Here is a 23,280-nt window from a genome sequence, read left to right on the forward strand (position 1 = left end):
CCCACAGTTCATTATTAACATTCATCATCATTCACTAAACATTACGTCGTTATTTCATTAATGCTTGATCACCTTCACGCTCAAACATCTGGAATTAGTTTTCATATGTTAAACGCCTACTGTACATGGAAAACGGCCAGAGCACTTCAGAGTCACATTTTATTGGTGATATAACTAAATCTTTATCAAGCTCCAGCATCACTGACAGTGAACAAACTGGAGCTTGATGAGGGGTTTGTACGTTTAAAGGCAGAAAAAGGCAAACTGGTTCTGATGGGACGTGAGAGAAGATGCTTCCAAAGGACAAAAGCACAATCATAAACGCAAGTGCTGAAGATGGAGGCAGCTCAATATTAATGAGAGCATAAGCGCTATCATTTTCAGTTGGATACGATATGGTGCATTGTGTAGAGGGTTGGTGTAGATGGGGAGAGAGAGAGAGAGAGAGAGAGAGAGAGAGAGAGAGAGAGAGAGAGAGAGAGAGAGAGAGAGAGAGAGAGAGAGAGAGAGAGAGAGAGAGAGAGAGAGAGAGAGAGAGAGAGAGAGAGAGAGGGAGGAAGGAGGTGACAAAACCTCTGCCCTTTGAACTTGCACCTCCTCATCAGTAGATATCAGGACAGTCTGTGTATTTCCTATCAAAGTAGCCACCAGTGTACAGCCAGTCCTGTGATCCTGTGTACGGATTTGTGCCTAACTGAAACCACCTAAAAACAGTAGAAGAGGTTAAAAATATTGCATAAATAAAGCACACACACAAAGCAAGCAGTAAAAACAGAGCAAAACTAACCTAGTCGACCACTCTTCATCATCTTTGGCCCGCTCTTTACGAGCTGCTCTCTGCTTCTCTTCCAGTCTCTCCTTTTCACTGCTGGCTTCATCTGCACAAAGAAAGTCAATGAAATCAAATGTTAGTCTTTAGCATGTATGAACAGTAGGGGGCGCTGTAGGGCTGCCGTTCATTACCAATGTTGCCGTTCTCCATGGCTCTGATGTCAGGCCGCAGGCGGCAGTCTGTTGGTGCCAGCACTCCTTCCATGCCAGGCTCCAGCTCATTCAGCGTCATGGCAAAATTAGTGAAGTTATACATCTAGAAGTGAACAGAAGGGGTTTAAAATCAGGTAGACCACCATTACTACACTACCGTTTAAGAGTTTGGTGTCAGCAAAACTTTTGTTCTGTAAGAAATTCATACTTTTATACCGTAAGGATGTGTTAAATTGATCAAAAGCCACAGAAAAGATATTCATAATGTTACAGAAGATTTTCATTTTAAATAATTGCTGTTCTTTTGAACTTTCTATTCAAAGAATCCTGAAAAAAACATGTATCACGATTTCAACATTGATAATAAATGTTTCTTGAGCAGCAAATCAGCATATTAGAATGATTTCTGAAGGATCACGTGACACCAGTGGTGGACGAAGTACACAAATCAAGTACTTGAGTAAAAGTACGGATACGTATAATAAAATATTACTCCAGTAAAAGTAAACTACTCCTTTTTCAATTTTACTCGAGTGAAAGTACAAAAGTACTCGATTTTTTATGTACTTAAGTAAAAAAGTACTGATAGATAGATTTATTTTGCAATTTTATATAGTCTACTTAATTTAATTTTATATTAGCACATATTTTTTATAATCCTACCGCTCAAAATACCTGGGATTTTCCCAAAATAACCACTATATGGAGTCAAGATATATTTGTGTTGTTTCGTATGGACTACGTTGACGAGAGTGATGTAGTAATGTTCACTGTGAAGCTTACACTGCGAAGTACCTGAGAGAAAACAGATTTGACCATCTGCGAGAACAGCTGCAATCGGTTCATTCTAATTCGTGAATGAATCGTTTGGTGCTATTTGCGAACCGATTTAAAAGGTTAATTGAAAAGAATCAGTTCGTTCTTGAATCAGACACCGCTTCTGCGTCTCGGAGCACGTGATATATTATAAGGAGTAACGATATGTTTTATGAAATGTAGTGAAGTAAAAAGTACGATCTTATGCTTTGGAATGTAGTGAAGTAAAAGTAAAAGTTACTCAAAATAAAACGACTCCAGTAAAGTACAGATACTTGAAAAATGTACTTAAGTACAGTAACGAAGTAAAGCTACTCCGTTACTGTCCACCACTGTGTGACACTGAAGACTGGAGTAATGATGCTGAGATTCAGCTTTGCATCACAGAAATAAATTACACTTTAAATCATTCAAACAGAAACAGTTATTCTAAATTGAAATATTATTTCACAGTTCTTACAGTAAAACTTTTGATCAAAGAACCCAGTCTTAGTGAGCATAAGAGACATAAAAAAATGATGAGAAATGATCACACCAACCCCAAACTTTTGAACAGTAATGTATTTCACCTTTTAAGAAATCATCAGTTTGTTTACAAGTTTGTTTTGTGCATTCAGGTTACTGCACATGAACATAACAGTGATCAGAGTGTGTACCTCTGCTGAATGAGGTGGTCTCGATGATATTCTCCATAATAATGTGCTACCAGGAATCACGGCCACAGTCTCCTGTACATCAGGCATTTCATCGGCATCCTCGTTGACGGCTTCTGGCTCCTCCTTTTGGTGCAAGTACATAGTTTAAACACTCAGACAGAACAGTAACATTCCCTAAATGCTTTAATCTTTATTATTCACACAATACCCAGTATTCATAAAAAGCATAAACTCAGACAAGATATCAAATCAAGTGGCATCTCCAGTATATCTATTGTTATACCATTTAAAATGTTCTTTTTGAGAAAAGTGAGCTCGGGATTTCTTTAAAACAAATGTCACTTGGTTACTTAGTTTCTTGTGCAAAACACAAAAGAAGATATTTTGAAAACCAAAAAGTTTGGGTGGCCATTCACTTCTATCCTGTGAACAAATACACTGTGACATTTCTCAAAATATCTTCTTTTATGTTCCACAGAAGATGAATTGTCAATTAAGCTCCCACACCGAGAGACGTGACGTCTTTTAAATATAGCAATACACTGGGTGTGTTGTCATGTAATGGGACACGTGTTAAAATAAACAAATGAACTGACAAAAGCCTGAACAGAGGCAAAGGACTAAGGCATGATGAGTATTTTAACACACCTGCTCTCTCTACACCTACACACAGCTGTTCTGTACATACAGAAGCACATATTTAAACCACACACCAATACAAACAGTTCAATAACCCTAAAACAACACTCCATTATTCTGTGCATGAATCACTACAGACAGTCTAAGATGTCTACACCTCTTAATGATACTAGTCTACATCTTTCTCTTTGTTAGCTTAACATGAACACACAGAGAGCTTTGCTTTAGTTTTAAAAAGATAAAGAGCTCAGTTAATGGAAGCATTAGCAGTCAGGGAAAGCAGCAGCATGAGTGGTCAACTATTAGTTTTGCTATCATCTTTCACACCTGTTTCTGTTTTCGAGTGTCCGTCGTTCCCTTCTTCTCGAGCTTCCGATGGGCCTCGTACACCTGCGGGTCGACGCTCCACATACACTCGGTCCATTTCCCATAGATCATACAGCACTTCTTCTTACTGCAAGTGACACACAGAGGAAAGAACAGAAAACATGCATTCATTCAATAAAGAACAATAAAGAAACAGGAATGTCTCTTAAATCCATTGAAACGTTGGCATGCTAGTTGTTAGCTAGCAAGATTATTTCACAAACTAACATTTACACAAAAAGAAGTATCTGTTCACCGGTAAGTGGACGGATCATCAATTCATAAGGTTTTCAGGATCTAGGTAGGAACATGAACTCCCTGTAGATATTTTGAGTCAGATTCCCATTTTCTCCATTCAGCTTACTTCGTTGACTTTATTATTGATGTGTGTGGTAAATGTGTCGAAAATAATTCTGATCACCCCCATGCTCTTGATGCCATCATGATGTATATTTATTATTCATTAATTATAATGTAGTTAGACTGAATATCGACTAGTCTTTGGCTAACAGAGGATAGTGACATTTTTTGTTTTTTTAACCTTAGTTAAGAGATGAGCTGAAGCAAATTTAGGTTTATATCATAAATAAATGAATATTACATTGGTCAATGTTGTTGTATTTTCTTTGTATCTTCTATGTACAGTGCACAGCATAAATGAGTACACCCCCTCTAAAACTTAACAAATTCAGTAATTACTCGTTACTTAGAAGACATGTTAGGGTTCTTTGAAGATGTAATGTTCCAACAAGCCTGCTTGATCAATTACCAAAGAAGAATGCCAAAATTATTCAGCAAAATAAGATTTTCTTATCAAAGTGATAAAATTTTGTGTTGCAAAAATGAGTACACCCTCCTGAAATTTATGAACTTAAAAAAAAAAAAAAACTGTCACCATATTTTTACAGCAAGGATATGACAACACCAGCTCCCAATCTCTCATTCCCTGCATTATTGGGCATTTTTTCAGCATGACAATGAATATATTCATTCTCCCAAGGTGAAAATCCTTCCGTGGACATTTATTTCACTCAATCTTAACACGCTTGAGCTGCTGTGAGAGATTCTGTAGAGACGAGATGAGCAAAACTCCCCATTAAAGACCAGAGCATTTAAGGAGGTCGTCCTCCAGGAGTTAAACAGCACAGATGTGAAAATTTGTCATGAACTTGTACACTCAGTGCCAAGAAGGGTCAGAGCAGTATACTTTAAGTTCTGGAGGACATACTAGAATACTATACATTTTCTGAATTAAATCTAGGGTGTACTCATTTCTGCAATCCTTCATTTAAACAAAATTGACTAATTTACTTATCTTACAGAAAATATTGGTATATATCTTGTTGTTTTTATTATGTATGTTTAATATGTTTCAATTTTGCCATCTTTCCATGAATTATATTAATTATATTAGTGATCATTAAGAAAATACATATTTTATATTTATTCAGAGGGGGTGTACTCATTTATGCTGTGCACTGTATCTCAGAATAGTTTTACCTGGAAGTCTAGGAAAACAAGAAAGAAAAAAGCAAAGAGTTCATTTTTTATCAGAATTAGCCATTTAAGGCAACAACAACGTTTAAAGAGTTTACATTATGCAAATGAGAAGCGATGACTACCAACAGGACATTGGCACACATTTGATCCAATTCTTGATACTGCTTACAGCTGGATACTGCAGTAGATTACAAACATCTATAACCAACTGTACATGACCTAGCACCTCCAGTCATTTAATCGCACCTTAATTATTAACTCAGTGCCTAATGTCACGGGTATCAAAGGTGTCGGTTTTCTAAACTTTAAAATCTTAAAGGTCATCATTGTTCCATCATTAAAAAAAGTTACACAAAGAAATTAATTGTACGCATGACTTCACTCATGTCAGTATCCCAATATAAAAAAAAAATAATACAAATGTACATGGAACGGGTCACCTCATTTGACCAGATGAATATTGCTACCAAATCCATAGGTGGAAATCCCGGGGGGGTTCAGGACCCCCCCCATCTGAGGGTTGTCCCCCCCCTAAAAATATGATTAAAAACCAGGCTGTGTATTGTAAATAACCTTTTTACTTGGAGTCTCCCCCTCCCTTGCCTCACAGTGCTTTGGTCCAAATGCCTGCTTTCCTCTTTTACATCACCTCAGTGTTGCCAAGTCCACGTGTATTTTACCCCCCAGAACGTGATTTTATTTATTTTTTACCGGGGAACCTCCCTCGAAACGCGATTGGGCTAGTTTTGAGTAGGAACTGGGCAGGTTTTGTTGCGAAAACCTGGAAACCCTGCATCACCTACACAAACACACACAAGTCCGGTGAGCGAGAACAAAGTCAATAGTTGTGGAACTCCAAGGCTGTCAAGGCTATTTTATTCACTTAAACATCGAATGAAGTGATTATTTTCTCTTTAATACAGATGACGCCAATGTATTTTTCGATGAGTCCGCTATGTTAGCAATAATAACGTTACCCGCTTGACGGATAGTAATGTCTACAACAGACACGACCGCTGTCACGGCACGACCACAACAGCTTGAAGTTGTCTAATTTGGCACGGTCTCCCTAGTACACTAATAGTAGTAAGGCTTACTTCTGTGTAAACTTTTCCTTACAAGTACAATTTTTGCTGCTATATTTTGTGTTTTCCCTTCAAAAATTGCTCTTGAGAAATTTTATGTTTATTCCCCCCCCCGACCAAATCTAAGTAACAACTCTTTTATTGGACAGTCGCACTCACACAATAAATTAATCGAGACTGAGTGCAAATAAAGCATTTCTATATTAAAAACATTTGCTATTTTATGTAAAGCTTTATCCATGCTGCTAGGAGTTAGTATAAATCCAAGACGACGGATATATTGATCAATGCAACAATTTTCTAATTTAAATCAAGTGAGTCAGGATCTCACCTCTTATCCTGGATGTAACCTTCAACTCTGTGCAGCTCCTTTCCAAACATGCCACAGGGTTTAAAGTTCAGCACACACTTCTCTCCAGTACTAACCAATTACACATCACATTAATCATTCGAAGATATCCATGTGAATTCACAATAGAATAGATGGGTCATAAAAACTGAACAGTCTGGCTTTACCTGTGGTTGACAATTTCTACAGTGCCGTACTGTTCAATCCACAGTTTACCAAGAATGATATTGTGTACACAGCAGAAAGGGTTCGTCCATGTGTATGCCTCTTTATGCCTGTGAGGATAAACACACACACACACACACACACACAAGCATGTGAGCAGGCAGTTACTCGGCAACCCCAGAACCCTTTGCTCTAAAATCCAACCAGGATACCACTGACTCATCCAAGGAAAATCTCACTCACATAATCAATAAACCTTTTCATGAACACATTAACAGCAAGAAAGCTCACAAAAAACACCATTAGCTACATTAAAAATGTAATATCAAACAAAAGAGTACAAAAAATTAACAAAAAAAAGCTCCAAACAAAAATCCCCAAAACAACAAAAACCAAAGCAAAACAAGAACAAACAAAAGGCAAAACCAAACCAAACCAAAAAAACAAACATATCAGGGAATATCTCTATCAGGGCCTGTACATGTGTGTGCACATAAAGATGGCACACTCACTTGTGAAGCTCTAGCGTGATGGTCCCTTTAGGCTCTGCCTCCACACTTTTGCCCCAGAACTTGAGTTTGGGGTAGATGGAGCCGTGGAACACAAAGTCACCTGTCAGACTCTCAGTGTGAAACGCACTGATTGGCGGATGGTGACTCACCTGCTCTGAGATCAGTCTGAAACCCTGATCCTCCCTGAGAAGAGAAGACAACAAGAGAAGAGGAAGGAAGCATTTAGGGGAAGGAGAAGTAGAGTTACATAAATGACAGACACCAGTCTCCCTCCAGAGCAATTTTGATCAAACCCACATTTAACAACATCCTCAAATCTTATCAGCATAGTTTGTTATAAAACACTCTGCTGATGTGTCTTTACCGTGTGAGTTCATAGGTTTCTCCTAAAAGCGGGTTGAAAGGTTTTCCAGTTCTATCCCACTGAGAAGCTACTGCAGACACAGCGAAGGCAGCTACCGTCTTAAAAGAAAGACAGAAAAACATGCAGTATTAAAGGCCGGTTTGTAATACTAGTAAACTGCACAGCATATGCTAGCACTGAGTATCGCAGTAAATGTTATGACTTCATTGATTAATCTTGATATCAACCCGGCCCTAGCTTATACTGAAATTATACACTAATTAGAAAGTCCAAGCTCAACAATCTGCCTTTAAGAGGAGCGTGTGGTCTCACCTGCATCCTCTGTATAGAGTCGGACTGTGAGCAGGCTTTCTGGATAAGGTATGTGTGCTCCATATACTCAGAGATTCTCTGTAGAAAGCTCAGGGGCTCATTGAACACAATGGGCATTGTGATCTTGGACAGCTCCTACAAAACAGCACCAGCAAACAGGCTGAGCAGGACCAAACACCACTACAACTTCACGAGTTGTGCAAAACTTCACATTTTCAAACTAGTTGAGTAGTAGTTCTTAAGGAAACCCTGCATAAAGTACACTGCTACAGGGCTATGTCCAATAGACAGTGTCTAGACATGTTCTTTAAGGGGCCCCAACACACATTCTTGAATGAAAAAACAGCTGGATGGAGTGTAAATGAATAGAGAGCATCCTGAGATACGGTTTAAAAAAAGTTAAACTGTCAGCTTGACGTCATCTTGAACAGTGAAATGTGACTGCATGTACATAATTTACACCTGAAAATGACGGACTAAGAGATCGATCAGAGAGGACTTTCGAGGATTTGGATTTCGAAGATTTCACCCTCTCGAATGAGAAAAAGAACCACAGGGCTTGATTTGGTCCATCAGGAATTTTATTGGGCCACTGTCGTTTGCTAATTGCTGTGTTCTTATGTGAGTGCCAGCTGCTGGAGGCGAGGGATTATTACTGACCCATTCTCACGATGGGCACACGTCATCAGAGAACAGGTACCGTTTCGAGGGGGAGGGGACGTTAATGTTTTTGTTTGAAGATTACGAGGGCACATGAATTAAAGAAAATTATGAGGTTCACCGAAAGATAATCACTGAAATATTCCACAAAAATAAGATAATTAATATTATGCTAAACTTGCTGCTAAAATTATTTATTTATCCTTACCAGTCCAATACATTTCTTGAGAATGCTCCATATGCTAAAATCATTCCTGGAGAACATGGGGGCAGGAAGAGACGACCTAAGAGGGCAGAAGAATGGTTTCCCATTCATAAACATGCACACACATCTCTTAAGTGTACCAACATGTAGAACTATGCAGATGTGCAGATTATAAATGAACGAGAATGAACTACAAAGATAAGAAGAACAATAAGAACCTAGAGAAACAAAAGAGAGGGAGAAAGACTAAAGGCAGAGACAAAGAGCATGATAAAGGAGGATATGGGTCACAGCGCTGGAATCTGGCTCTACCTGTGCTTCTTAATTCCGTTCTCCAGAGGAACCACTCCATTGTTCTTCTGAGCGCCGGCATACACTACAGCATCTTTAAAACTGGCTTCTGATGTGCCTTCACACGACTCGTCTGAATCCAAGCCTGGGACACACAAGCACATCTTATTTACAAAGACGGTTAGACGCATGTCTGCAAGCAAAGTATTTTTGAAATACGATACAGAAAAAGTATACTGCTTAAACGAATGTTCAAAATAAATAAACAAACAAGTTACTCTACAAAATAAATGACATAAAATATATACAATTAGGGTTGCACAATTAATTAAAAGAATTAATAGTTACGTTTTTTTTATTAATAGTTTATTAATAGTTTTTATTCACATTTTACATATACAAACAGGCACAGCAAACCTGGATTTTTTCCCCCCACAATTTTTGTCAGAAAAATAGTAATTAAAGTTTTTTTTTTCCCTAAATTGAGCAGCCCCTTATAAATATATATTGGCTGACAGCTGATATAGTCATTGATATTTCCCTTAAAAAAATCTCTCTTCAAAATTTTGTAAAATTAAATGCAGAAGACCTCACCAAATATCTTCTGTACACCTGATATCAACATGCAACTATTAACTATGGACCTATTTAATAACATGGTATAAAATCCGACATTTTGTACCATCTGATATGAGAGATTCTGCTGATATCAGGCTTCAGGAGCTCAGCACAATGACATGCCAAAGTTGTATTGCCTTGTTTATTTATTCATTATATTATTTTCATCTAATTTCACCTCAGCAATGACAGAAGCCATCAGACCATCTGAACACAGCACTACATAATTGAAGCCATCAACAGACTGCGGTAAGCCGACACCAGAACGGCACGCTACGTTGCGGCCACTCTGTCATAAACACACAAGACTGAAGGCCAAAATCAACAGTGGCCAAAACACTCACAATAGGGGACAAATGAGATCGTCCTCAGAAAACACAGCTGTTTAATGCTGCTGTGTGTGAACTCAGATAGCGCTGAGAGAATGGTAATGTTTTCATGACATGCGACAGCTCCAGACGGGCTTGTGTCACAGAGGTGACGTTACAAACAACTTCTGATCACGAATCAAGTAGTTCAACTTAATTTCCTTCAGGATTTAAAATTTTAGAGGTACCTTTTTGTCTCAAATATCCATTCATCACAACTACAATTATGTGCACAATGTCTGTGATTACAGTGCTAAACAGTTGCAAAAAAAGCAGTGAGAATTGACGTAAAAGGACACTTTATTAAATACTAAACATACTATTGGTTATTTTTTGTAGCAGCTCTACCATCACATGCCATTTAAAATGTCTCACCTGTGACGGCATCAAAGAACTCATCTTCATTGTTCATTGTAGAGAATGGGCTGCCAACACGGGGTCTCTAAAACATGGTCTCTCTTTGCCTTTTCTTGTTTCTAGAGCCTTGTTAAAACAACCACGTCCAAAACAGAGACACCTGTGGAGAGACAAAAAGTCAAAACCAGATTCACAAACAAGAAAACAACTCAATGGTGCACCTTAGAGTCCATTTAATGAAAAAATGGACTGAAGTGGACAAAAATCCCATCATTCACCTGTTCCTCCAATGATCTTAGAGTCTAAATTTATGCACCCATTCATCCGTCATGTTTGACTGAAACTAGCCGGCCACTCTTGAAACGAGAGGTGGAGCCAGTGTGGGTCTCCTCCCATGGGCTTGTATGCAGGAACACATTTGATTTAGAACTGAACTTTGGACTGGCTACTTCCAAAGAGTGTAACCTGACAAACAGACCTGTACTGTGACGCATACGGGACAGCCTTATCGCAGTCTAGACGAGACCTGAGGGAACGCTGCCTTCTAGCATGGTTAAAGTCTATTAGCCAGCTACGCAACTTTATGTAGCAATTGCGGAGTTAATTAAAGAAAGCTTGCTGAATGTCTTTCCCGGGCTGTTCTAGTAGGTTGACATTTATGCTCAACGAATTCCCCAAACACAAATTACTGGAGAGCAGTTTTATTACAGCCCCAGGACAACTATTAAGTCTTTAAGTAATGTGAAAACTGAAAAGCAAAGTCAAATCAAGTAGTACTGAAGAGTCCTTCACTGCTACACTTCTTTCTTCAACCAACCAATCTGCAATATTAGGAAATACTTTTGAAAGCACTACACAAAATACCTTGACAATTCAATAGTAGTGTTTGCCAAGGCAAGGGTCACTATTACTACTGCTCATAATTAGGGTTAGGGTCCGTTACCCTTGTATTGATTGTGAATGACACCTCAAATTGTGAATCTTCTGGGAATAGGTGTGCTTTATTCTTGCAAGCAATCTGACGGACAAAAAGAAAACCAGCAGACTGACTGACACTGAAGTAGAGACCAGAGAATCTTCAAGTAACTAACCACCGACAACACCTTAGCAACACGCTAAAAATTTTACAATATACTGGTATATCAGACTAATTAACAGAAGTAGTATGTCACTCATGTAATGGTTCCAAAATCTACCAACAACTGGTCAGTCAATGTTAAAAGTTTCAGTGAATTCTGAATAAACGGTTGCAATTGAAACGGAAAAAGCAACAGATCTTTTCCACCTGGTGACGTACATCTGTGAATGGGGCAAGGACTTCTTTATTGTGTTCCATCCATCGGTTGTTGATTGAATTTTGACATATGGCTGTTGTACTCAAAGATGAACGCGAGCTTGCAGTCAATTTTAAAAAAGGTGCATGGTTAAAGTGGACTAAAAGATTGGAGAAGTCTGACGGTTCCCCTAGAAGATCAAGTTTGATTAAACATTATGGGGTCAAATATCACTGGATTTTTAAATTCAGATGATATTAAAAATCTATTTTCCTTGCACGTATGAATCAACTCATTGTTCCAAGTTTCTCAAGTTTCAAACAGCTATTCAAAAGCATCTCAACCACTTTGCAAGGCCTAATTGGTTTCTGATGACCCAAATCACGTGATGCTTGTTTTCAATTGGGAATTGTTTTTCTCAGTGCAGGTCAAGGTTATTTATGAGTCTTTAAAGAGAAAATGTCAGGGGTCAGGCCACACAGACGACTCGTGAGTAAATCAGAGAGTAGGAAATGAGTAACTGCAGCGTGGAAGACAACTTTCAGCTGTCTCTGTCACAGTCAGACCAACTCTTAACATTAACTGTTTTTCAAAAAAATGCAGAGTCAGGCTTCAAAGAAGAAAAGGGATGTGATGGTGTGGGATGTTATCTTAAAGGGATAGTTCACCTAAAAAAAAAGTTCTGTCAACATTGACATTTACTCACCCTCATGTTCTTCCAAACATGTATGACTTTCTTACTTTCATTTAACATAATAAGAACATTTTTCCATATACAACTTTATTTGGTGAAAGGCATTACATAGCATAAATGAATACTAAACAGAAAAGAAATGTAATATATTTGCATCCTATATATAGAGTTTTTCCAGTGGTTGATTGGTCTGGGTAAGAAGAAAAAATGTGTGCATGTATCTGCAAATATATATAGGAGAAATTCAGAATAATTTACTGGATTTGCGTACTATATAAGTCATATGACAGCTCGGACAAAAAGACCGAAAAGGTTTTTCACTGATAATTATTGCCTCTAGAGGGCTGTTCACCGTGGTGACCGGATTATAGAGGTGATATTGTGAGTTTGAGTTGAAAGGGAATTAGATCAGCCTTTTGTGTTCCATTAAAGAGAGAAAGTCATTCGTATTTTAAATAACAAGAATGAGCAAAAAATAACAGAAATTAGATCTTTGGGTGAACTATCCCCTTAAATCCACATTAGAGTCAATGTCAAAATAACCAAAGGGTCAACAGGAGACACCATCAGTGCTCTGAAATCAAAGACGATAGACAAAGCAAGAGACGGCATTGCCCAAGGTTTTTAACAGAATCTGATTCATTATCTCTGATGCACTTTCACCTACATGGGAAAACAAGTGTTCTGCAATCAGCTGAAATGTTAAAATAACACGGACGTCTCAGCCATCCCCTGAGACACAGTGTTGTGCTAGAGTAATGATCTCTGATCTGTTCCCGTGAGCAAGAGGAACGAAATCAGAGATGACCGAATATGGGTGCCGTGGCAACCGATAATCACGCACTATGTCTGCGTGAAAAATAAAGACTCAGGTGCAGGTGCGGTAATGAGAAGCCTGGGTCTTACGAGATCCAGCACCCTATCAGGTACTGTCACATTTGAATAGAATCCTGTTCGGCTGAACCAGGGGATAGAAATTAAATTTGGGAAACGAAGGGTTGACAGAACTGATTTGGTGTGATATTTGCCCATAAGGAGGCCCGGGCAGAATCAGCTGGTTTTCTGCACTTTTCTGGGGGTAAATCTGCAGAATTTATTGTGCATTTATTAGATTTAATGTATCTGAAAGTATTTAAACATGGTAAAAAAGTGGCTTAAATTCTTAAAGGAATAGTTCACCCAAAAATTTAAATTTGCTCAAAATTTACTTACCCTCAGGGCATCCAAGATGTAGATAGAAGATGTAAAAAAATTTTTACATTACACTTGTTCACCAATGGATCCACTGCAGTGAATGGGTGCCGTTACACTAAGAGTCCAAACAGCTGATAAAAACATCAATATAATCCACAAGTAATCCACACCACTCCAGTCCATCAATTAACTACTTGTGAAGTGAAAAGCTGCGTGTTTGTAATAAAAATTAGTCTAAAAATTAGACATGCACCGATCGACCGGCGGCAAGGGACCGGAATTAGCCAATTTTCTGCATGATCGTCCCAGGCCGAGAGAGAATTTTACATGCGTGAACTGGACAAGAAGCCTGATTAAAACGTCAATAACAAAAATAACTAGGGAAGCACTGAAACTTGGCCACCAAAAATTTTTGCTTGAAAATGATTCTGATTTTATTGCATTCAGTGTAAACGGCGACATATGTATTGAAGTTCCAGATGAGGTTCGCACAGCCTGTCTGAGTGAGAGAGAGACTCATGCAGAAATCAAAACAAATGAGCTCAACAGCACACACAAAATAACTCACAGAAAGTTATAGATGCATACTGTGGATGCATATGCGGTTTATACAATAGTAGTTCAATACACAAGAAGTTCAAATTAAGTGACTAACATTTTAGACACAATATTGACTGTTTTTGCTCAATTTGGCAAACGAAAATAGTTCCAATCAAAGCCACAGCAGAACTGTTACGTGTCTCCCATCAACACAGCGGCGTTTTGTTACTGAATGAATCCACATTTTTGAACGAATCCGGTGAGTCAATGATACAGTAACCCATTCATAAAGACAGTCACTTGCCTCGTTTCTGAATGAATCAGCCGTTTGAACGAATCAGCTGAATGAATGACTAAATGACTCACTCATTAAAACAGTCATTTGCTACTGGTGGTTTGGTTTCGTATTTAAAATTATCATTGCATTTTCCCCAACATTTCTTATTTGTATGTTCAATTATTTAAAATAATAATAATTAATCTTATGAAATAATTTATGCATTTACAATTTTGCGGTGTAAATGCATTTATGGCACCTCGGCTTCATCAAACAGTCTGTGTTAAATATATGCCACTTCAGATGCTGCTTCTGTGTTTCCTGCAGTGGAAAGATGGAGTTTGTTGATACTGATTTCATCTGAATGGTATACTCTACAATTTCATATTATTCTAACTGAATTAATTGAAACAATGTAAGAATTTGATGTGAAAGATGACACATTTAATAAGGTTAGGGAAAAAATGACAATTTATAAACACAGTGAGTAATGACATCTATTTTGTTATATACAGCAACTCGTTTTCAGTTAATTGTTATTTCTACCTCTTTCCAGTCACAGAGCACTTTATTTTGGGAGTTGTTTAAGTGACAGAACATCTGTCTGTAACTTAGTTCAGATTGGGGGAAATTTAATGTTTAATATTTAATATATTATAAATATTTGATATTTAAATTTTTATTTTTATTTGTTCTTATTTTATTACTTTTAATAAAATAAATAAAAATAGTACTTATTTTATTTATGACTTTTTACTTGTGATTTTTGTTTGTATATGCTGTCAATTATAGTTCTTAGAAAGAAAATCGGAATCGGCAAAAATCGGTATCGGCACACAAAATAACTCACAGAAAGTTATAGATGCATACTGTGGATGCATATGCGGTTTATACAATAGTAGTTCAATACACAAGAAGTTCAAATTAAGTGACTAACATTTTAGACACAATATTGACTGTTTTTGCTCAATTTGGCAAACGAAAATAGTTCCAATCAAAGCCACAGCAGAACTGTTACGTGTCTCCCATCAACACAGCGGCGTTTTGTTACTGAATGAATCCACATTTTTGAACGAATCCGGTGAGTCAATGATACAGTAACCCATTCATAAAGACAGTCACTTGCCTCGTTTCTGAATGAATCAGCCGTTTGAACGAATCAGCTGAATGAATGACTAAATGACTCACTCATTAAAACAGTCATTTGCTACTGGTGGTTTGGTTTCGTATTTAAAATTATCATTGCATTTTCCCCAACATTTCTTATTTGTATGTTCAATTATTTAAAATAATAATAATTAATCTTATGAAATAATTTATGCATTTACAATTTTGCGGTGTAAATGCATTTATGGCACCTCGGCTTCATCAAACAGTCTGTGTTAAATATATGCCACTTCAGATGCTGCTTCTGTGTTTCCTGCAGTGGAAAGATGGAGTTTGTTGATACTGATTTCATCTGAATGGTATACTCTACAATTTCATATTATTCTAACTGAATTAATTGAAACAATGTAAGAATTTGATGTGAAAGATGACACATTTAATAAGGTTAGGGAAAAAATGACAATTTATAAACACAGTGAGTAATGACATCTATTTTGTTATATACAGCAACTCGTTTTCAGTTAATTGTTATTTCTACCTCTTTCCAGTCACAGAGCACTTTATTTTGGGAGTTGTTTAAGTGACAGAACATCTGTCTGTAACTTAGTTCAGATTGGGGGAAATTTAATGTTTAATATTTAATATATTATAAATATTTGATATTTAAATTTTTATTTTTATTTGTTCTTATTTTATTACTTTTAATAAAATAAATAAAAATAGTACTTATTTTATTTATGACTTTTTACTTGTGATTTTTGTTTGTATATGCTGTCAATTATAGTTCTTAGAAAGAAAATCGGAATCGGCAAAAATCGGTATCGGCAGATCTCACTAACAAAAAAAAATCGGAATTCGGAATCGGCCAAGAAAATTGCAATCAGTGCATCTCTAGTTACGAGCCTGATCATGATGCATCGATTTATTGTCCCAGCCCTAATTTGTATATGCTGTCAATTATAGTTCTTAGAAAGAATACTGGAATCAGCAAAAATCGTATCGGCAGGTCACACTTACAAAAAAAAGAAAAGAAAAAAAATTCGGAAATCAGAATTTGCAAAGAAATTGCAACTGGTGCATCTCTACTAAAAATACGGCTGAAATGTGAGTCCTCTATCCATAATACTGCTTTCTCAAGTGAAAAAGTCATCCTGTCTGAATCAGGAGAGAAATAGGCAAAAATCAAGCACCATTTACAAGCTAAAACAGTCCAAAACAGTTCTAAACAAATATGTTGGTGGATTTTGATGTGAGAGGACAACAGGGGATGGACTTTCTCACTGGAGAATGCAATATTACGGATTATGGACTGGTATTTTGGCCAGAAGTTACAGTCAAAACACCTCAATAATGCATTTGTTCCTTACAAACAAACACAGCTTTTTGCTTCACAAGGCTGATGGACTGGAGTCTTGTGGATTACTTGTGGATTATTGTTTTGTTTTTATCAGCTGTTTGGACTCTCATTCTGACGGCACCCATTCACTGCAGAGGATCCATTGGTGAGCAAGTGATGTAATGATTAATTCCTCTAAATTTGTTCCGATAAAGAAACTAACTCATCTACATCTTGGATGGCCTGAGTGTGAGTACATTTTCAACAAATTTTCATAAAGTCATAAAGACAATTTAGAGTTTATTAAGAATGATGGCCATTCCAAATCTGTGAAAATTTGTGAAGGTTTTTCGCATAGGTACCAGTGGCAGAGATACCCAAAAGGACATGACTGCCTAATAAAGTGACTAAGGAAACACACAAACACCTACGAGATTTCAGAAGTGGAATGAATCAAGTCTTTTGCTTTGCTCACAGTTTCATTGAGACCTTTGGAATGTAGTCTGCTTGGAAGAGGTGCAAGCACATACCTGACAATGACACACACTAGTTAGCAAGTCAAGGCGGTGTTGGGAATCTCCATGTGCGTGCACATAAAACAAGGCAGTGACACCTTGCTTTACTCTGTGGAATGTGGCCTGATACTCATCTATATCTGTCTACAGACTTGCCCCAAGCTACACACAATATAACACCTCAGGAACGGAAATCAAGCAATAACTGTTCAGCGGTCCATGTGGCAGACCCACTTTACAATACTCTACACTGTAAAAAAAAATCTGTGACATTTACGGTAAAATACTGGCAGCTGTGGTTGCCAGAACTTCACCATAAAAAATAAGGTAGCAACATTTTAGGTTGTACAGACTTAACTTAAATTCACAATAAAATACCGTATTTCATTAACTGATGTAATGTTAATAAACCAACATATTGAAGTGTTAATATCTGTTTTGAACCATTGTAATGCACTGATAACCACCAAAAACGGGTGGTGATTAGAAAGTCACATGATGAACCAAAGCTCATCACAAACAGCTTTTCTACGAGCTGAGGAGGGCAATATTTATATATAGAAGGTGCACGGTGTCATTCACACAAACACTAAACCCCGTTATGGTGACACACGATACTGAAATAATGCAATAAACATTAATTTATCAACATTAGATGTAAGATGTACACCCTAATGTACACAACTGATAAGAAAAAAACTAAGAAGAAACATGTTATTTCAACAAAAAAGCATCAAATATGAAGTGTCATGCAGGGAATTCTGGGAGTGTCAATTTACAGTTTTTCACTGTAAATTATACAATGGCTTTTTCTTTTTCACTTCCAAAACCCATATATTTTTAACAGTATTTTACTGTAAAATTACATTAAATGTAATTACATTTATTCACCGTATGTAGTATGGAAACTTACTGTTAACCAGTTAACAGGTTTTTACTTTAGCATTTTTACAGTCTTTTACTGTTAAAATCGCAATCATTTTTTTACAGTGTACCCTTTTACCCACTTTAACACCAGAAATGGACTGACACAACTTTTTTTTTAGGTTACACAGAAATGACATTAGTTTTCATCAGATATAAACAGTTTCTGCCATTCAAAGCCGTGGAACCTACACGAGTCAACATGACACAATGCAAATAAGTCAAACACTAACACACAAGCCCCATTGAAAAAAAAAATTCCTTTTTCAAAAAATGTTGTCTTGCAGTAAAGAAAGTTCAAGTAACTTCTGTCACAGTCATATACTGAGCAAGATGTTTCGAATTTGTAACATGCCGGTGTATAAAGCCCCAGGGAATAAGACCAACTTGAACACACTTAAACAGATGAAAACAGCTGAAAGTAAAGCGTTTACAAAACCTCTGTTTACTTTTAATAGGAAAATGACAGCTGAACAGCCCTCGAACTCAACACGACAGGGTTCGACCTCTGAAACTCATACTGTAAATCAAAAGACAAGGCTTTTCTGGATATTTTTTGTTTATTTGTTTGATTCTGTTGTCAAACGTGAATAGCTGCGTAGAAAAATATAAAAACAGAACCAAAATATTCAGCACTCACACCCTCATAAATCTGGGCTGTGTACCAACCTGGTGAACTGCCTAACCAGACAACATTTTGGGGAATTTCTGGTTTACTCACTGGGTTTCGCCAGCGTTCACTCATAATCGTTGTGCATGTAGGCAGCTCCCTAGGTTAAGAGGCACAGCCGGAGCCTGTAAACAGATGCTAACGGGCTAAAGCTCAGCAGCTTAGCTGACAAACTTACTTAGCAACGGCGCGAGAGCTTTTCGCCCGCTGGAAAGCGTTGCTTTAAACATTTTAGATACTGGCGTGAATGAGTCCAAAGAGCTTTTTTTTTTTTTTTTGAAATCGTTACCTGTGATGCTGGCTGTACTTCGCTTCTCTTGGGCAGGGATGCTGCTGCTGCTGCTACTGCTGCTGAAGGGCTGACACACAGCCGGAAGAGACCGATATGGGCGTTATGATTGGCTTGTGTCTTGGCCAATTATAGTACGGGAATTTCGTCGCCTGACGGGTTACGTCAGAGCAAACCATTTGCATTACTCACTTGAACTCAATAACATTTACTTTTAAATGACTAAATATGAGACACAATAAATAAATATGTTTCATATATAATAGCGAATAAATGTATACACAATTTAATTATTTGATTTATTTTAATTAATTCAAAACATATTTACAAAAATTCCACAAAATGTATAATTATCAATTACAATTTCAACAAACTTGATGAACCTGTGATATCTTCTTCAGGGCAAAAAAAGGAAAATAAAAGCTGAAACGTTTTCAAAACCTTGCAAAAGCACCGCGTTACACTGGTGAGGGAAAAGCTCCGTGTATTGCGTGTAATCACATCCATACAGTTTATGATCACAACAACAACAACGTTTGTCAGGCATCTACATTGTCATCTGAGGAGATTACACATATTAAACCAGTGTTTTTTTTAAACTCTAAAACATGAAATGTGGAGTTATCTGCTTTTGCTATAAAACAAACTTTTAATATGTAAAAAACAAACATACTTTCAACGAACTTTAATTTTGTTATTATTACTTAACATTAAGTATTAGGTTATAGGTTTTTGCAAATAAACTCTTCATATGTATGTGTATATATATATATATATATATAGTGTGTGTCTGTGTGTGTGTGTGTGTGTGTGTGTGTGTGTGTGTGTGTGTAACTTGTTTATCACCATTACGCCTATGGAATGTCCCCATAAAACATGGAAACACAACATGTGTGTGTGTGTGTGTGTGTGTGTGTGTGTGTGAAATTTATACTAGAAATTAATTAAACTAGAAATTAACATCTTGGTGAAGACTTAATTTTGAAACATACATTTAGTTATCTGAGCAACACCCATAACTGCCTCTCATTCCAGTCATTTATTACACATTATCTTGACAGTTTTTGAAACGAAAAATAGCAAAACCTTGCTTATATGTTACAGTCTGTTTTTTGAACCACCTTTCATGCTACTCCAGTTTCAATTTAGGCTAATGTTCATTCCAAGAAATAAGTGAATTCATGTAACGCTGAGCAGTCATTACCAGAGGTCATTGATGAAAAATGTAAAATAGTGCAGAGAAACAGTAACCTGCTTGTGTGCTATGATCCACAAATACTGCAATCTCTATGAAAATATGAAAAAGATTGAGTGTAATGAAAAGCTGCCACTGATATACCCCACTGTTCCCAGAGCAGCTCAGTACAGCACTGACCTCTCTGCTTAATTGTACTTATTGAAATGTGTGTATTGGAAACCACCTCTGAGGCTGACAAAGACGAAGAACCCTGAAAGGTTGAAAACAGATGTCACTCTGACATATTGGCCTCGATGGTTAAAATATACAATATGATGCAACTGTTATCCAGCTATGAGATAAATCTGTGCTGTTCAGATCCTAGAGCCACATATTCACCCATCCAGAACAGAACAGCCAGTCAGCTCTCAGCAATAAAACACAGTGGTTTAGGCAAATTATTAACTTTTCATCAAAAACCATCCTGCCGTTTTGTGCACCATCAGGGTACAATTACTCCTGCACTGTTATTCCAACAGATCTCACAGGACTAAAGAGTGGGAATTGAGCACAACTCCAGTAAAAAGGCCTCTTTCATCCAGCATTACACCCACTGACCCTGTACAACATGGCTTTGTTTCTGCTTGCACAGAAAGAACTGCCCTCTCATCACTGATGCATGAGTTTGACTCAGTATGTGTAAAGCAAATCTTTATATCACGGTCAGACAAGAGTAACGGGAAAACTGGAAGCAAATGTGAATCAATATTTGCATAATATATACAATACATTTTATGGTATCAGGCAAGAGTCATTTCTTTGTCCAGGTTTTATTTTTTATCCTCTTGCGTTAACCTCGGAAGTGATAACCGTGTTGTGCTTGCTTAATGTGACCATTAGGTGGCAGGAGTGGTTAAATTAACACACAAAACATCTGTCAAATTATTTGTTTTGAACTCCTGTCTCTGACAGATGTTGTAATATCCACCCTTGTCAAGATACAATTGCTGTAAACACACCAAAGGTTTGTTCAAATTAGCATTAATGTCTACTTTATGACATACAAATAAGAAATCTGTTTTTATTAGAACCCATATATATTTTATCCCATGAACAACACAGAAACTTTGTTCTACACATCTATCATTCAAATGTAAAGCTTATGGGAGAAAAAGATGGTATTAAATAGGGCCTGAAACTCTACAAAAGTTGCAACAATTATTATTTTTATGTTTTATTTAACAAATGGTCATGGAAATCTCATAGAAATTAGATGCTTAACTCGGAAAATACTGATTAACAAGATAAATTTAATTAAAAAATTATATGAGATGCTTTATTTTCTGTTCATTTTATGTGAAGTTTGAATTTCTGAAACCCCATTACCAAAAAATGCCACACATAGCCTATTTAAATAAAGTGTAATACCCTGATTTATGCTGATTGTTAGCATAAAAATAGGCAACAGTGTTGCAACCACATTTCTTTAAAACATATATTATAAAAATATTTCTCTGATCACTTTATTATTATGCTAATAATAATCATGCTAAATTAATTTCACATTAGATAGTTAGATCTAGATGGTTTATCTAACATACATAACAATTATCACAAAAACACAGGTGTATTTTACAACTTGCTTTAATACAATTAATCAATACAAAATTATTTTATGAGAAATATACCTATAAATTAAAAAATAGGAGATTTATTTCATTTTTTTTATCTTATTTAATTTTCTATTTTATTATTTTTATTTAATTAATCCAAAGTGCCTATTGGTGACCTTTTCCTTAGTGGTGAGTGATATAGAAAAATTGGAGACACTGTGGTGATGATATGGGCTTTTTCTTCAATTTCCCAGTGTTTTCTGCTACTCAAATGTATGCTTGCTTGCTTTATTTATTAATTAAATTAAATTAAAAAATAATAAACTTAATAAATCTTTTTTTTTCTTAAAGTAATCCTTAAGTCAAACTATGTACATGTAGAGCCCACAAGATGTATTTCTCATCAGACAAGACCAAAAAGGATTTATGAACCCACTTTTGTCATTGTCGCCACCACAACCATTACATGGAGACCAGAGGACTGCGGGGTCCCAGTCCTCAGAGACAGAGCAACAACAGAACAAATCCTGTTAGTTTCATTATCACAGTTATTTAGGCCAGGTATATAGGACAGAGGACTAAATTACTGTTTTACATTAATTAAGCCCACCATGAAATAGAATATGCAATATCCAGCAGCACTGGGGATATTTTCTGTGTCTCCCTGTGGGTTTTGCATTCCTCAGTCTAGTGTGGTAAGGCTGCTGACAGCCATTACAGTCATAACAGTAACAAAATCCCTAAACGCTTCAACACGGCACAGATAATTGCTGTCTTACAGGAAACAAATGCAGTCAATTTTCCATTATCCATTCAAAAAGTCTAATTTATCATTACTTTAAATATGTTTTAGAGTAGTTTTTAGCAAGTAATGCCATCAGCACACGTGTTATTTTGATTTCTGATATACAATGCCAGCTTTGCCTTTCTTGCAGTTTTGTGTGTGCTGGATTGCACTATTTGATAAATAAAACTAAGTACAATACCTTGCATAAAAGGAAAACACTGCACATACACAGGAATGCATCACCTGTGGATGAATAAAAGGCTTGTTCCTTTGTGTAAATCAATAACAGATTAAGTGAAGCCTCTCATTGATCTGTCTCGGTCTCAAAGACTCTGGAGGATTGGGACAAATCCCCTTCTTTCATGTGGCATTGAGAATGGCTCAGTTAGTGCACAGATAGCAACCAGTTTCTCTGTCCTGTCTCCAGCAGGGTGTTCTCGTGGGTAAACCCATTAACTATGTGCTTATGTGAAGTTCGGGGAGCACCACCTTTGTCAGGGTCCCAGAAGGGGACCCTAATGAGACACTAGTGTTCGGCCAGGAGGACAATCTCTGAATAAATCCATCATTACAGACTAATTACGGCGCATGTGACCTGTGCTCCCATTCCACTGCAGCAGGGAGTATTCACAGAAA

At 36.9% G+C, this 23,280-nt stretch overlaps 1 protein-coding gene across 2 annotated transcripts; it reads right to left on the reverse strand.

Annotated features, from left to right (window-relative positions):
• Positions 1–533: 533 nt before the first annotated feature.
• Positions 534–19,157, reverse strand: LOC107666451 (oxysterol-binding protein-related protein 2-like). Of its 2 annotated transcripts, none has more exons than XM_016457783.1 (14): positions 19,068–19,157; positions 10,266–10,407; positions 8,926–9,049; positions 8,617–8,692; positions 7,749–7,883; positions 7,437–7,534; positions 7,073–7,255; positions 6,563–6,670; positions 6,378–6,467; positions 3,423–3,549; positions 2,457–2,579; positions 964–1,087; positions 788–878; positions 534–704 (listed from the first exon to the last, which is right to left on the reverse strand). In XM_016457783.1, exons 2-14 carry the CDS (start codon positions 10,300–10,302, stop codon positions 602–604), a joined length of 1,419 nt encoding a protein of 472 aa, XP_016313269.1. In that variant the 5' UTR covers positions 10,303–10,407; positions 19,068–19,157; the 3' UTR covers positions 534–601. The 2 variants fall into 2 exon arrangements, with proteins under 2 accessions (XP_016313269.1, XP_016313262.1); XM_016457776.1 differs by lacking the exon at positions 19,068–19,157 and adding an exon at positions 10,526–10,608.
• Positions 19,158–23,280: the final 4,123 nt, after the last annotated feature.

This window comes from Sinocyclocheilus anshuiensis, unplaced genomic scaffold (genome assembly GCF_001515605.1).
Source record: "Sinocyclocheilus anshuiensis isolate Anshui unplaced genomic scaffold, SAMN03320099.WGS_v1.1 scaffold201, whole genome shotgun sequence".
Lineage (NCBI taxonomy): Eukaryota > Metazoa > Chordata > Actinopteri > Cypriniformes > Cyprinidae > Sinocyclocheilus > Sinocyclocheilus anshuiensis.

Bases quoted from the DNA above. Each gene is read 5' to 3' on its own strand.
- LOC107666451 (XM_016457783.1), bottom strand. From the start codon at position 10,302: ATGAACAATGAAGATGAGTTCTTTGATGCCGTCACAG. The intron at 9,050-10,265 runs GTGAGACATTTT...TGTGTGTCCCAG, and splicing joins GTTCTTTGATGCCGTCACAG to GCTTGGATTCAGACGAGTCG. The intron at 6,671-7,072 runs GTGAGTGTGCCA...TTATCCTCACAG, and splicing joins ATCACGCTAGAGCTTCACAA to GCATAAAGAGGCATACACAT.